General features: G+C 37.8%; 2 protein-coding genes across 5 annotated transcripts in view; both read left to right on the top strand.

Annotated features, from left to right (window-relative positions):
- The window catches only part of dhx29 (DEAH (Asp-Glu-Ala-His) box polypeptide 29), a 46,544-nt gene extending 32,764 nt beyond the window's left edge, over positions 1-13,780 (top strand). For 2 of the 3 annotated variants that reach the window (XR_015500736.1, XR_015500737.1), the window contains exons 20-27: positions 2,216-2,295; positions 3,669-3,893; positions 4,053-4,189; positions 4,272-4,362; positions 6,102-6,419; positions 8,638-8,769; positions 8,913-9,009; positions 13,617-13,780. Coding sequence is in view for 1 of the 3 variants with exons in the window: in XM_087270060.1 (XP_087126186.1) it covers positions 2,216-2,291; positions 3,669-3,893; positions 4,053-4,189; positions 4,272-4,362; positions 6,102-6,419; positions 8,638-8,769; positions 8,913-9,009; positions 13,617-13,672 (1,132 nt within the window). In the remaining 2 variants the exon portion in view is untranslated. The remainder of the gene's footprint in view (positions 1-2,215; positions 2,296-3,668; positions 3,894-4,052; positions 4,190-4,271; positions 4,363-6,101; positions 6,420-8,637; positions 8,770-8,912; positions 9,010-13,616) is intronic. The other variant, XM_087270060.1, reaches the window with a different exon arrangement.
- Positions 1-14,343, top strand: part of LOC147841961 (uncharacterized) — a 280,011-nt gene that overhangs the window by 244,005 nt on the left and 21,663 nt on the right. The window lies entirely within an intron of this gene.

Genomic DNA, 14,343 nt, shown 5'->3' with positions numbered 1-14,343 from the left:
ACACTGCAAGATAGATTGGCGACAGGAGCTTTCACATTGCATTACTTTACTATAGGAAGAATCGCCAACAACTTCGTCCAAACCAGGGGCCTCATGTACGAAGACTTGCGTGGAAATCTTACTAAAACATTGCGTACGCACAAAGCTGTAAATGTGCGTACGCAGAAAAAAATTCAGATGTATGAAACACTGCGTACGCCGAATCTCACGCATATTCTTTTGTACATCTGAATGAACGTGAAACTGAGCGCAACATGCACGAGCACAAAACCCCTCCCTGCCTCCTCCCCCGTATGAATATGCTAATGACTATGCTAATGGCAAAACCCAACGAAAAAGCAACGGCAAAATCAAGCAAAAAGAGAAACTTTGAACAGAATGTAAATTGGAGGTGCTGCTTTCGGAGGTAGACCGGAGAAAAGCGGTGTTATTTGCAAGTTTGTTCTCCGGAATTAACAACAAAAGAAAAAAATAGAGTGGGAGAGTTTAGCTGATACGGTTAACACAGTTGGGTCTGAACATCGCACTGAGTGCATTTAAAAAAAAAATAGTGTGGTTTATATCTGTAAAGTGTTGCAGTACTCTTAGCAGTCTCAGTGGCGCACCTCATAAGAAGCATGTGATCATGTACTGACACGTCCTAGCATAAACTCGGCTCGAATCCAGCGTCTGGTGAACTCTATCTTCTTTTTTTCCCCGCTACATATCAGATTTTGCCCACTATTTATCACGAGAAAGACAAGTAGGAATCATCAATAAGTTTGTGCATCATATTTTATTTGCACATTTATTGAATGGAAATGTTTCTGATTCACGCATGCAAATTCATCTTTAGATAGTGTCTTTATAGCAATGTGCGTGCGGTAGATTGCTCAGATTACATTGGGAAAACAGGCGACCGCTGCAAATTGTGCTTTAATGTTTAGCTGGTCAACTGTATGGTATGGAAACCTTATTTACCTGCTAGATGAACCCGTCTCATACAGCTGCCATTGCAAGGCTCAGACACTTTGTAGAGAAGAATTTAACACAACTGCCTCTAGGAGTCGCCAATGGAAATAAAACAGACACGCACAAAAAATGTGCGTACGCCTGCCAGAAAGCTGCCGTGAACCTGCGCACATTCCCACGTTCAGTTCATTGTTAGTAAATCCAAACGTGAGCGATTCTGAGCGTGAAACCTGGCGTACGCAAAGTTTTTGTGCGTACGCAGCGTTGATACATGAGGCCCCAGGTCTCTTTTGTTATTAACTACATAACGAGAAAGAAGTCTTTAATGGGGTAGAAAATCTACATATTTGCTCATCTGGGTTTGAAAAGAATTAGCAATTCCTCAACTTTCTTTTTTGACCCGGTTGTGGTATTGCTCACATGACATGTCAAACAGACACGGGTGTTCCTGCCAAATTTAAAGTAGTTTTTCCTCCATTCTTGGGTCCAAATAAACTGAAAAGGAGCGTTTTTAACTTCACCCCAGCCTCCACCTAGGTACACACACACACACCCACACACACACACTAGTCTAGTGAATGCTGCTCTCTCATTGGCTGTAGGCGATCGCTGATGTTATTTTCAGTCAAAATTCATTTCACAGGGCATGATTTGAATCACCAACAGCTCCAGATATTTAGCACGCCAAATATTTTACAGGCATCAGCGACTCATCGGCGATTCTTTCGGATCGCATCTTTGATAGTTCACATTTGTGTGATTGTCACTCACATGAACGAGCACAGATTTTTCTCTGATTTCAGGCATTTGTCGGCAATTTCTCAAAACCTGTCGGCGAGTCAAAATCAGGGCTAAAATTATGCAGTCTGAACTTGCCATTTCTGAACTCAAACCTAAGCAAAAAAATAAGAAACTCAAATTAAAGACTCAAAACAGCCTTCTAAGTTATTATTAATATACATGTTTTTTTACCCTCACTGGCCACTTCATTGGGTATGTTGTGGTTTTACTGGGTTTAATCTCCCTTTGCTTGCATAAGTGTCTTAATTCTTCATAGCATTGGTTCAGCAAGGCACTGGAGACAGTTCTGAGATTTTAATGTATACTGGCATGATCACATTATGCCAAATGCATGCTGATTAGATGTTTGCTTTGCATCAATGAAGTTTAACAAGTGTAACTAATAAAGTAAGTTTGTAGTGTACATGTCCAAGATATTTATCATGTTGTTTTTTTTGTTGTTGTTTTTTTTTTCCCGTAACAGATTCGAGAGCTTCATTGACTACTCTATCCCTGAGATCCTCAGGGTGCCTTTGGAGGAGCTTTGCCTTCATATTATGTTAAGTACAACATAATGGGCTCTATTTTGACGGTCCATGCGCAGAGCGCAAAACGCAGGGTGCAAATGCTTTCAGGGCGTGTCAGGACGCGTTTTTGCTAATTTAAGGACGGGAAAATCTGCCTTGCGCCGCGGCGCATGGTCTAAAAGGGTTGAGTTTATTTTCTTAATGAGTTATAGGTGTGTTTTGAGAATAAACCAATTAGAGTCTCATCTCCCATTCCCTTTAAGAGTCAGCTGCGTCGCGCCAAGAGCATTCGCTATTTACAGGACGCAAAGTAAGTCTAAGTGGACAAAATGAGCATTTCACAAGCGAACAGTTAACAGTTTTTTAACAGAAAACTGTTAAACAGAGCATCTACTGCGTGAGAATGAGAGATAATGGATCACTTTCACTTTCGCTCTTGGATAGGGAAACCTTTACGCACAGACATCAATTAGTCTATAAATAAATACTTTTGTTTGTTAAGCGCAAATATTCATTTCAAAACTATTTCTAAATTCAGTTCTAATTTCCAGCAAACGAATAAATGAATAATAATAACAAAATGTGGTCAAAATCCTGAGTTATATCCTAAAACACATGCTGTGCCCCATATGGTGTAAAACCTGACAGGTGGGCAAATCTAAGCTAGTTTTTAATAAAACAAATATAAATATTAATGATAACATTATACAAAAGCAAATTGTTATGAATGAACTGAAAAAGCCTTCCGAGATGAAGACATAAAAGCAGTGGTTTTTCATATTTATGTAGGCTTGAAAATAATATGTTTTGTAATATTTTAATCCTTTATATTTATATTCTATATCTATTCTTATTATATCCTATATATATACTTAATATTTACATTTTTTCATATGTAAAGATATTTGCCTATTGCTCTTTTGTGCGTATTAAGCAGTGCATAAGCGAGGCGCAACTCTGCGCTGGAGTTTAGACCGGGTTAGTTTTGGTCTATTGAAAAATCTATTATAGTTTCTCAAAATAGCAACGCGCCAGCGGTCCGCCTCAGAACACCTTCCTTTTTAGACCAGAACGCCTATGAGTGCACAAATGAGCACTAATGCATTTGTTATTTAAACAGCGTAGCGCAACGCCTCAAAACGACTCTTGCGCCAAGCTGAAACTACCAAAAGACTATTGCGCCGCGTCTTGCGCCACACTGCGCCGGGTGTATGATAGGGCCCAATATGTTTGTCTTTTATGACATTAATATGATGTTTGTCTTTAATTCATAAAACAGTAATATATCGTAATATATTTTTAGTTTTTTGGTTAGCTATGCCTTTAGTAACCATCTTGTAGTTACTGTTTCAAAACACTTCAAAAGGTGCTGTCTATAAATACTCACTCTGTTTGTCTGTGTGTGTACAGAAGTGTGAATACGGCTCTCCAGAAGATTTCTTGAGCAGATCTCTGGACGCGCCACAGCAGCAGGCCGTGTGTAATGCTGTAAGCCTTCTCAGAAGGATTGGAGCCTGTCAGCAGGACACACACACCCTCACACCGCTCGGACATCACCTCGCTGCCCTGCCCGTCAATGTCAAGATCGGCAAAATGCTCATCTTTGGGGCCATCTTTGGCTGCCTGGAACCTATAGTGAGAGTTTGACAGTTAATTAATGTTATAGTAATTAATTCCTTTTAAAAAATTGTATTCCTGCATTAGTTACTTTCTTTCATATGACAATAAAAGTTAATGGAGTCAAAAACAACACTGATTCAATGTTTGCATAATGTATCTTGTTTAATTTTAAAGGCCACCATCGCAGCCGCCATGTCTGAAAAGTCTCCGTTCGCCACTCCAATGAGCAGGAAGGAGGAGGCCAACCTAGCTAAATCTGCACTAGCAGTCGCTAACTCCGACCACATGACCATCTACAAGGCTTACCTCGGGTAACGTTCAGTGAAACACACTTGATGGAGGTCTGTGTAGTGTAGAGGAGGTGAATGCAGTGAATTCACTGCTGTTTTTCAGGTGGAGGAGCTCCAGGACTGAAGGGACACGAGCTGAGATGAACTACTGCAGGAGACACTTCCTGAACCGCACCGCACTGATCACTATTGAGGTGACATCATAGCACAGCACAGCACACAATCACACCGCAGCTTTCGTTTGCATCACAATCTAACTAGTGCATGCAAGTTAAAGGGGTCTGTGTGCAAATAGAATCTACAATGTTGATTTCAAAATCTGATAATGAATGTGTTTGAGATGAGGAGGAAGAGAAATTCTAAATCGAGTTCATTTGAAATCAGTTTGGAATTTTTTTGGGGTTGTTAATGTCATTAGATTTTTTTGTCAGCCTATTTTTATGTGTATTTTGGATTTTCGCATAAAAAAATGCTTGATGGAAATGGCAAGATGTTTTTTGACTCATCGGATTTTATTATTTGCTAATTTTCTATGCGATATTCCAGTTTTGCACATGAAAATAATTCGCATTTTTAGATGGAAACAGCTAATGTTATCTGTAATCTAGTGTTTCAAAAAACAGACACAATTCACATTTGGTAGATATAAGTATTTAAGCTTGCAGTAATTCGTTCCACTGTGATTACTAAAATGGCTGAGCTGAAAAGAAAATTAATGAATGAACTTGGAGTTTCTCACTTCTGTCAATAAGAATCCATTGTTTTAAATACCATCACCATACACTCTTATTATCAAGTAGAAACGGCAAACTGTATGCTGAAATAATAGCATTACAGCACTGAAATAAGAGAGTGCAGTTTACAACAAACACCTATTATGTATCAGTGATTAGTCATGTAGGACTGCATTTCCTACATTTTCACCGCATTTTGTGACTGGATATTCTATACACACATGTCTGTTTGACACGATTCTCTGCAGCTATCAAGTTAGTAAAGGGCCAGACACCTGCATCACGAATTGTGGAGGTTGTTTTTTACGATGTCAAATTCCATTAAAACAACACTCCAACAGTTTATACGTGCATCCAATATCTCGTTTGTCACAGGGGCTTGCATGAAATGTTCCTGAATGAAAGTAAACAGTGTCAAACTGCAGTTAAAGTCGACAAATTAAAAATGAAACACCCGAAATTACATGAAACTCTGGAGGAAATGTGAATAGCGTAGTGACACAATGACGTTAATGGTATGTAAAATGGCATCATGAAAGGAACATTCAAAAAGCAACTCATGTAAACACCTTAATCATATTATTCTCTTATTTAGATTAAGGCAAGTAATTTGAATGAAGTTAAAAACTTAATAATACCAATAACTTAAAGAAATGAAAGGTTAAAATCGGGACACATTTACATAGTCTATAAATTGGATATTGGAGCATGACAGGACATAACCAGCTGTTAAAATTATACACTGGTGCAATATAAGTGAACCACAGATATGCTTATGTAAACCAATTAATTGAAGTGAACCATCTGAATCTATTCTTAGAAATGTATATGATCATAGCAAGTGACTTGTAATCGTTATTAGCAAAAATAAAATAAGGAGTTCCCAATTCTGAACTTTGCAATCGACTATTGAGTCTCAATGAATCAAGAAATTGATTCTTTTTGGAGTTGACTCCCAGCCCTGACGGCTGAAATCAGTCACTTATTCAGATGCACCCAAGCTTTCACAGAGAGGGTTCATTGAAAAACTTGAAAATAATAAATGTGGCTGACTCCTGTCTTTGACTCCTTGTTTATTAGTCGGGACAATGCAGAGATGAACTCAAAAAACGTTGCCTTTTTTTATCTGAAGGATTCATAGGTGATGTTAGAACACAATAAACTAGGCATAACCATTTGGTATTCCACCTCTTCGTCAGGAAGTGAAGCAGGAGCTGATGCGGATGGTGGAACAGGCAGGTTTTGTGTCCTCCAAACCTGGCCGGACTCCTCGTCCTCGTCCCAGCACTGAACCCAAAGCCCCATTGTCGCTCTCCACGCCGGACGTGTGTGTCCTGAAAGCGACGCTGACGGCGGGTCTTTATGACAACGTGGGCCGAATCCTCTACTCTCCGTCTTTGGACGTCCAGGAGCGGGTGGTGTGTGTGGTTGAGACGGCGCAGGGAAAGGCCCATGTTCACCCCTCCTCCGTCAACCGTTTCCTGCAAACCCATGGCTGGATGCTTTTCCAGGAAAAAGTGAGCCAGGCTGTTTTTAATATGTTACTGGGACATGCTGTGGGGGGTTTTAAATTTGTCCCATGTTGCGTTTGAACACAAAGACGCACTTGAAACATTAATATGACTACAAATAATAATTTATTGGAATATAATATAATATAATATAATATAATATAATATAATATAATATAATTAGTGCTGTCAATCGATTAAAAAAATTAACTAATTAATCACACCTTTTTAAAAAAAATTATCACGATTAATCGTGATTAATCACATTTAAAATACTGAAACTTGTAATTTTGGCTATTTAGATGTAAAATTAATGTAAACGGAAGACAAAAACTATTTAAATTCAAAATATTATTGTTTAATAGAATTTTTGTTCAACTTGTAACACAGATTTCTTCATGTAAACAGCATACCCACAATATCCATCAAGATCCTGGCTTGACAGCCATATTTATTACAGAAATTAAAACACAGGCATGTTAATGACATTTAAATTTCAAAACAATCAATGGCAATAAAGAAAACATTGATTTCCATGTTGGATTCTAAGTGGACTGCAAAAAAATGCCAAAATACAGGAATTGCAGAAATGAAAAATTATAATAATAAGCTATTGAATACAAACTGTTGCACTCATTGTAAAGTTTTATTGCTGTGAGTTGAGAACATTAGTTATAGAGTAGAAACAATTTTGCTTAATCCTCCTTTACATTCATCCAGTTGCTAGGAGTATCCCGCAAGTGCACAGAGACTCCCAAATGCCCGCAAATGAATGATAATTTCTTGCAAACCGGTCGTTAAATACATTGCACACCCCTCTCGCCCCTACTCAGATACGTCGCTCACTCCACCCCTGACACCCCTCAACGGGCCTGACACAGACACACACACAGACAGACACACACAACGCGCTGCAGACGTTTTGGCCCCAACGGCCTTCCATACTGGAGCGACTCCCCTCAGATTCAACACGCATGATCACGTTCATCAAATTTGCTTAAACTAAGCGTCCTAAAGTATTACTGTATTTCACAAGGATTCTGAAACAACAACGTGAAGTATACGGTTTCATTGCGTTTAATGAGGAAACACGCTAAACTTGGAGGGCGCATGCTGAAAGGCAGAGTAATGCCACAGCTCGCGACTTCACCAGACGTTCTGAGTACATTTACATAAGACACAAATACTCCGATTTTAATATGATTAAGATAATACTCTTATTAAAATTCTACTGTGTAGCCTTATAAGGAACCTTACCTTAAAGGAACACCGAGTCACGAGATGCGGAGGATTTTCTTTCTGTTCGCCATGCGGTATCAACTTACAACAGATGTCGTTGAAAAATGAAACACCCGAAAAATGAAACACCCGAAATTGCATGAAACTCTGGGTAACCTGTAATGCAACTAATTGTTTTATACTGGAACTTGCCTTCAAAAAGTGCTTCCTTGGTCTTATCCACATTTATTGCATGCTGAACACACGTCCACCACAATAGGAAGTAAAAAAACCTGAACTGCGTTAATTGCGTTAATTTTTTTTAACGCGTTAATTATTTAAAATTAATCGCATGCGTTAACACGTTAATTTTGACAGCGCTAAATATAATATGTGATAACAACGTAATTTTGTGGTATAAAGCAGGGGTTCCCAAACTTTTCAGCCCGCGACCCCCAAAATAACAATGCCAGTGACTCACGACCCCCAATATCCTCTGAGGTGGTTATAAATACAGAAACCTTGCATGCAATGACGCAGACACACCAATTAAATTTGTGTCAGTGCTTAAAATGTGCCAGAAAGTATAACCTGATGTTATAAAATCAAAATGCATCTGACGCTATTGCTGCCTTTAATATAATGTAATAACCCCAGGGGTCGCAATCCAATAGAACTAGTAACTATAAGCTACTATAGTAACTATATAGTAACGATAAACGACTATTTTTATTTACAGTATAGTTATGGATAAAATATGTTAATTCTTCTGGTTTAATAAAAATAAATAGATTTTTGGAAATCACCAGGCGACCCCCCTTCATTGCCCCGCAACCCCTCGGGGGGTCCCGACCCCCACTTTGAGAACCACTGGTATAAAGTATGGAGTAATACATTTGACACCCATTTCCCTCTCTTTCTTTATTATGGGCACACATACAGTATATGTCATATATAATCATTTGTACATTTGAGAATATATCCCAATATTTTTATGTTCACACAGGTGAAATACTCAAAGGTGTTTCTAAAAGACACTACTCTAATCTCACCATTGTCAATGCTGCTGTTTGGTGGTGATATTGATGTCCAGCACAGGGAGAGACTCATCTCTCTGGACGGATGGATCTGCTTCCAGGTAGGGGGGCATTTTTGTTTTTTTTTTCGTGTTTTTCATTTGTTATCGATGTTTGGTTGGTTACCAGATTTGCATTAATCTCTTTGTTGGAAGAAGCACCATATGCAGCATGAAATGCATTTTTCTTTTTCGCTTCACATCAGGCTCCAGTCAGAATTGGCGTGATCTTCAAACACCTTCGCAAACTGATCGACTCCCTCCTGGAGAGGAAGTTGGCGAACCCCAAAATGAATTTAGAAGGTAAAGTTAACCACTTAAGTAACTTAGCATGTTAAAATTGAGTGCACAAAAAAGTGTTATAATTTGAACAAGGTGAACACGTGTTTCGTCTATCAAAGACTCGTTCAAAATTGCAGTACGCTGGCTTCACCCTATTCAGGGCTCGAAATTAACTTTTTTACTTGGTAGCACCGGTGCTCCCAACTTCAAATATTTAGGAGCACCAAAATAAATTTAGGAGCATCCACCAAAAATGATTGAGCACCGCTGCAAATTGTTTTTAAGGGATTTATTTTATTTTAAAACAACATTAATAGGACTGACAAAAACCAGAAAAAACTATCTAACTAATGCTGCGAAGACATTGATATTTGTGTGCAATAATTCCAAAATGAATGTCTAATAATTAGGCCATAGAATATTAATGATGATGAAAATGACAATAATAGTAACAATGAATTACATTTCTCATTATGATACTGCCTTGAACGTGCATGAATGTATGTTATCTGCTATAAAAAGTCTGTTACTTTATGAAAAATAATTGTATAGTTTGCATCAAACAAAAATGAAGCATTGCAGTAAGAAATATTTATTTTGTACTGCTGTTTTTATATGCATGTCAATTTAATAAATAATATTTCTGCTACAAAACAAACAAAAGATTATAATAAATCATTCAATTCAATGATGAAAGCTGCAAAGCAGTCATCAGTAAATAAATAAAAAAATAATATACACCTCAAAAAAGAATAGACAAAAGAAAGAAAGTAAAGTCTCACTTCTATCACTCTTTAAAAGATTTGGTTTCGGTTTGTGTCAATTTAAAGGTTCAGTCTGAGATGATCTCCATTTTTCTGTGTTAGTGGAAAAGCTGGCGAGTCAGCCGACCCAATTTATGAGCAGGCAGAGCAGGATTCTTGCGATGACCACCGGCGGAATACCGCTGTTTGTTATGAGACGCAGTTTCAGTGTAAATTTAGTAAAGGCGAGCTTCTTTGGCAATGATATGTACAGTATTAGATTTGACTTTTAGTGGACATTTGCGCTGAACACGCAGTGAATGCAACGCATGGAGATTCGGGCGCCTTCTCCATGAAGCGCGTACTCGATTGATCTCAGCTGGCGGATCAATATTCACCACGTGACGTGTCATAATCGCTCTCATCTGCACCTCAATTTTAGGTGGGGTTTGCAAACCTGTGTGCTTTAAGTTTTTACTCTTCTGCCGTTTGCATTTCCCATGGTCATAAAAGCTCCTTCCCTGTCATCTGACAGCGGAATACCTTGAGTGATTGACAGCTAATATGAACCAATATAGCGGCAGGGAAGAGCGATTCAGCATGTTTTTACAAAAAACCAAAACAGGTCGCACTACAACCATTATCTGCAGTCGCACTAATGCGCCAAAATATATTATGAGGTCGCATAGATTAATTTTCGGGCGCATATGCGACCAAAATGGTCGCAATTTCGAGCCCTGCTATTATAGGCATAGTCACTGCTTTTTGTGAAGTAGATTTCAAACCTGACAAGGAAAGTGCTGCAATATAAAACCCGTTCACTTCAATGGTTTGTGATGCACAAGATGGTTTATTTTAGTGCCAACCAAAGCACAAGAGCAATGGAGCACACTCCTGACTAGCTTACACATCTGCAGTGATTTCAATACAAAACAGTTAAATATTCCTCTATGTGGATATTCCGCTCATGTACCCATGCAATCAGAATTTTCAGTTTTGGCCTAGAATGTTTTCATGTCCTGCATCCCTAGAAAAAACCCCTCCAAAATTAGCATTTCAGCACATTCCATTTTATTTCTGTGTACTGAAGCGCATGGTCAATAATTCCACCTTGAGATATTCAAACGATTTTTCTATGCATATTAAAGAAACATTAAAAATTGCAGCTTTACAATCAGAACATTTATTTCGCTGTGTGGAGTTTGCATGTTCTCCCTGTGTTGGCGTGGGTTTCCTCCGGGAGCTCCGGTTTCCCCCACAGTCCAAAGACATGTGGTACAGGTGAATTGGGTAAGCTAAATTGTCCGTAGTGTATGAGTGTGGATGAGTGTGTGTGAATGTTTCCCAGAGATGGGTTGCAGCTGGAAGGGCATCGGCTGCGTAAAAACATGCTGGTCAATTTGTCGGTTCATTCCACTGTGGCGACCACTGATTAATAAAGGGACTAAGCCGAAAAGAAAATGAATGAATGAACATTCAGACCATTTCATGTTTAAGTATAATAAAACATACTCAAAATTGGTGCTTCTAAAAATTCTACAGTTTTTTTGTCTGTTTACTGAAGAAACTTGTCTACTTTCTAGGCAATTAAACCATTTTTTGTAAACATTCAAAATGGCTACCTTAACATGCTCAAACTGCTGCTAACAATAAAATTTCACATTGCGCTTGGTGTCAAGATTTTGGCACCAATTGGCTTCCATAAGCTCAGCCTTTTAAAGTATTATGGAACTTCTACGGAACTAGTGTTTCTACACTTTTCACTTTAAAATAGTGAATTATAGAATAATTTATTGTTTTAATTATGTTGTAGATGGCTTTCTGGGGTCCGTTCTTTGTATCTGGCTTAAATGATCTAAGATGATTAGCAGATCCTGGATCTTTTAATCTTGATAACTGATCTTGGGCTAATTTGGTTCTTCAAACAAGTTCGCAAATCAGATTAAAATGTTTGGATAAACTGATCTGAGATCGCTGCGTGTGTTGTGAAGGACAGATCTATTGATCCTCGAAATCATGATTAGCAATGCAACGATTGGCTGACGGCACAGCAGCCTAATGACATCATCTGATTAATATTCAACTATCCATGTGAGCAAAATTACATTAAATTCGCAGTCAACGGTTTGTTATATATGATACGCAATAACCTTGTTGTGGTCTGCATGCTTGGCTCTTTCATGTGTCAAGAGCAATTCATTTAGTTTAACAGTTAGAGCAGATTTTCCTTATTATAGTAGCCATAGTAGTATTATAGTAGCCGTTTTTTTTAACAGGTGTAAAGAATAACTGGATGTTTACAAAAGCATTTTGAAATTGGTAAAGGCGTCTGCAACTTTTGTGAGGCATCATATCGCCGGCATAATAACCGTCAAAACATGTTTATGACTGTATAAATGTATTATTGCTTTTAAAAAAGTCACATATTGTGCATGTCTATTATCATACACAAATTGTACTAAAGCAGGGGTTTTCAAAGTGTGTAGGGCGCCTCCCCTGGGGGGTGCCAGAGCATGTCAGGGGAGGCCCGGGAAAAAATAATATATAATAAAAATATAATTATTAAGTTTAATTATTATATGTATTTTCTATTATTTTTAAAAGTTTTAATTAAACAAAGCTAAAAAAAAAAAATAATACGTCAAAAATAAGAAAACCTTTTTTACCCAGAAGGCCATAGCTGTAAATTCGCTTCTGTTTGGCAAGCCCGCCAACACAGATATATGCCTGCTAATACAATGGATCGGTTTCTGAGACCCCCTGAATCAAAGCCTTCAAGTTCAGGGCTTAAACCTAAAAAACGATGATATGATGATCAGTATTTTAGTTTAGGATTTACGTGGACAGGACCAGCTGATGAACCACGACCTTTATGTGTGGTTTGTCAAGATATTTTGGCTAATGACAGCATGAGACCCGCTAAACTTCGGCGACACCTTGAAACCAAGCATGATGAGGTAGCAGGAAAACCTCCAGAATTTTGTGTGTGTGTGCGTGCGCGCGTGTTTGGGAGGAGGGGGGCGCCAATGGATAAGTTGTGTCAAAAGGGAGGCCCACTGTCTTACACTTTGAAAAACCCTGTACTAAAGCATTCTAAAATGTTCATATCAATAAGTCTCTTTGCACCACCTGGTGGCAGTCTTTGTACTTTCATTTTGGTGGTGCAGACTGCATAAGTTTTATCAATATATATCATTATATTTATTTTATTAATAACTATATCTTTATATAGTTTTTAAAAATTTAGTATTTTCCCAAGTGTATATAACTACTACTGTAAGAAAATATCAGTATTTGGTACATGCTTTCTGTATTATCTTTGCTTGAACTGAGCCGATCTAATCCTGTTTATAAGAATTAAACCTGCTTCCGACCAGGTTTGAGCTAGCAGAACTGTTGCTATAACAACAACTCTCAGATCAGTTTTAAAGAACGAAACGATCCTGGATCGTGTCAAATCGTCAATATGCAAATCCAGCAAACTGAGTAATGCACGTACGAAGAACGGACCCCAGGTCTAAAGGTCTGTAAAGTAAATGCATGAAATTTGATCATCAACAGTTTGACCATGTCAGTATGTCAACAAGCAGAACAGCCAATAAGATTTTTTTTTTGTATCATCTTGAACGACTTGACGAATTGCTGTAATATACAAATTCCATCATCAGACGTGATACTGCCTTCCATAAAAATTGCCACCTTAACACGATCAAACTGTGCATGCTAATATAATGAATGTCATGCATTTTGTTTAAAGACTTTTGGCACTAATCACCCTCCATACTAACTACAGTAAAAACTGAAGGAAATGTTGGGTGCTGAACAACAGCCATTGTGTTAAGAACAAATGTGAAGCCATATTTAATTTTTCTTTATCCTCTCCAGACGAGAAGACCATACAGATCATCATAGAGCTGATCAAGTCTGAAAACATGATCTGAGGAAGTGTCTGCTTGTACTCAGTCAGGAGCTGAAATGTGACAAACTTCATTGAGGGCTGAGAGTGTAAATTATATTGCCAAGCCAGAATAAACATATTTTAGGACTAACTAAATGTTTGTGGTATTCTTTCAAACTATTATCAGGGAATTGTTGTTGTTTTACTGTAAACCAACAGGAATGCAAATAAACAATCATGTGGTGATAATTTAATTGTTTTGTTATTGATAGACATGAATGCAAATTTAAACCATGTTATTTAGGAACAAAAGAGGAGCATAAAAATGTCTCCATATGTCAATGGTACTGTGATACTTAGGCTATTTTAAAGCGAAAATGTAATAATGTGCTGTCTGGCGCCAACTGAATGTCGATCTGCACTGAAAGCCTATCAAACAGAATAATAAATGACTACATTAGTGCACTTCCTGATACAACTAACAACATGCTTCTTTCCAGCAAGGAAAAGCTTTTACCATGTTACTGTCTGCTCAGTGCATTACTGACTCAGAATAGAATAGAATAGAATAGAATAGAATAGAATAGAATAGAATAGAATAGAACAGAATAGAATAGAATGACTGAAGAATATTTATGTAGCACTTTTTCAAGTTCAAAGTGCTATACATGAAAACAAGTATTTTCTACTTATTAATATATAACAAAAAAACAT

Source organism: Danio rerio, chromosome 10, assembly GCF_052040795.2.
Source record: "Danio rerio strain M-AB ecotype USA chromosome 10, GRCz13ab, whole genome shotgun sequence".
NCBI classification, from domain to species: Eukaryota; Metazoa; Chordata; class Actinopteri; order Cypriniformes; family Danionidae; genus Danio; species Danio rerio.
This window is presented reverse-complemented; position numbering and strand designations above follow the sequence as displayed.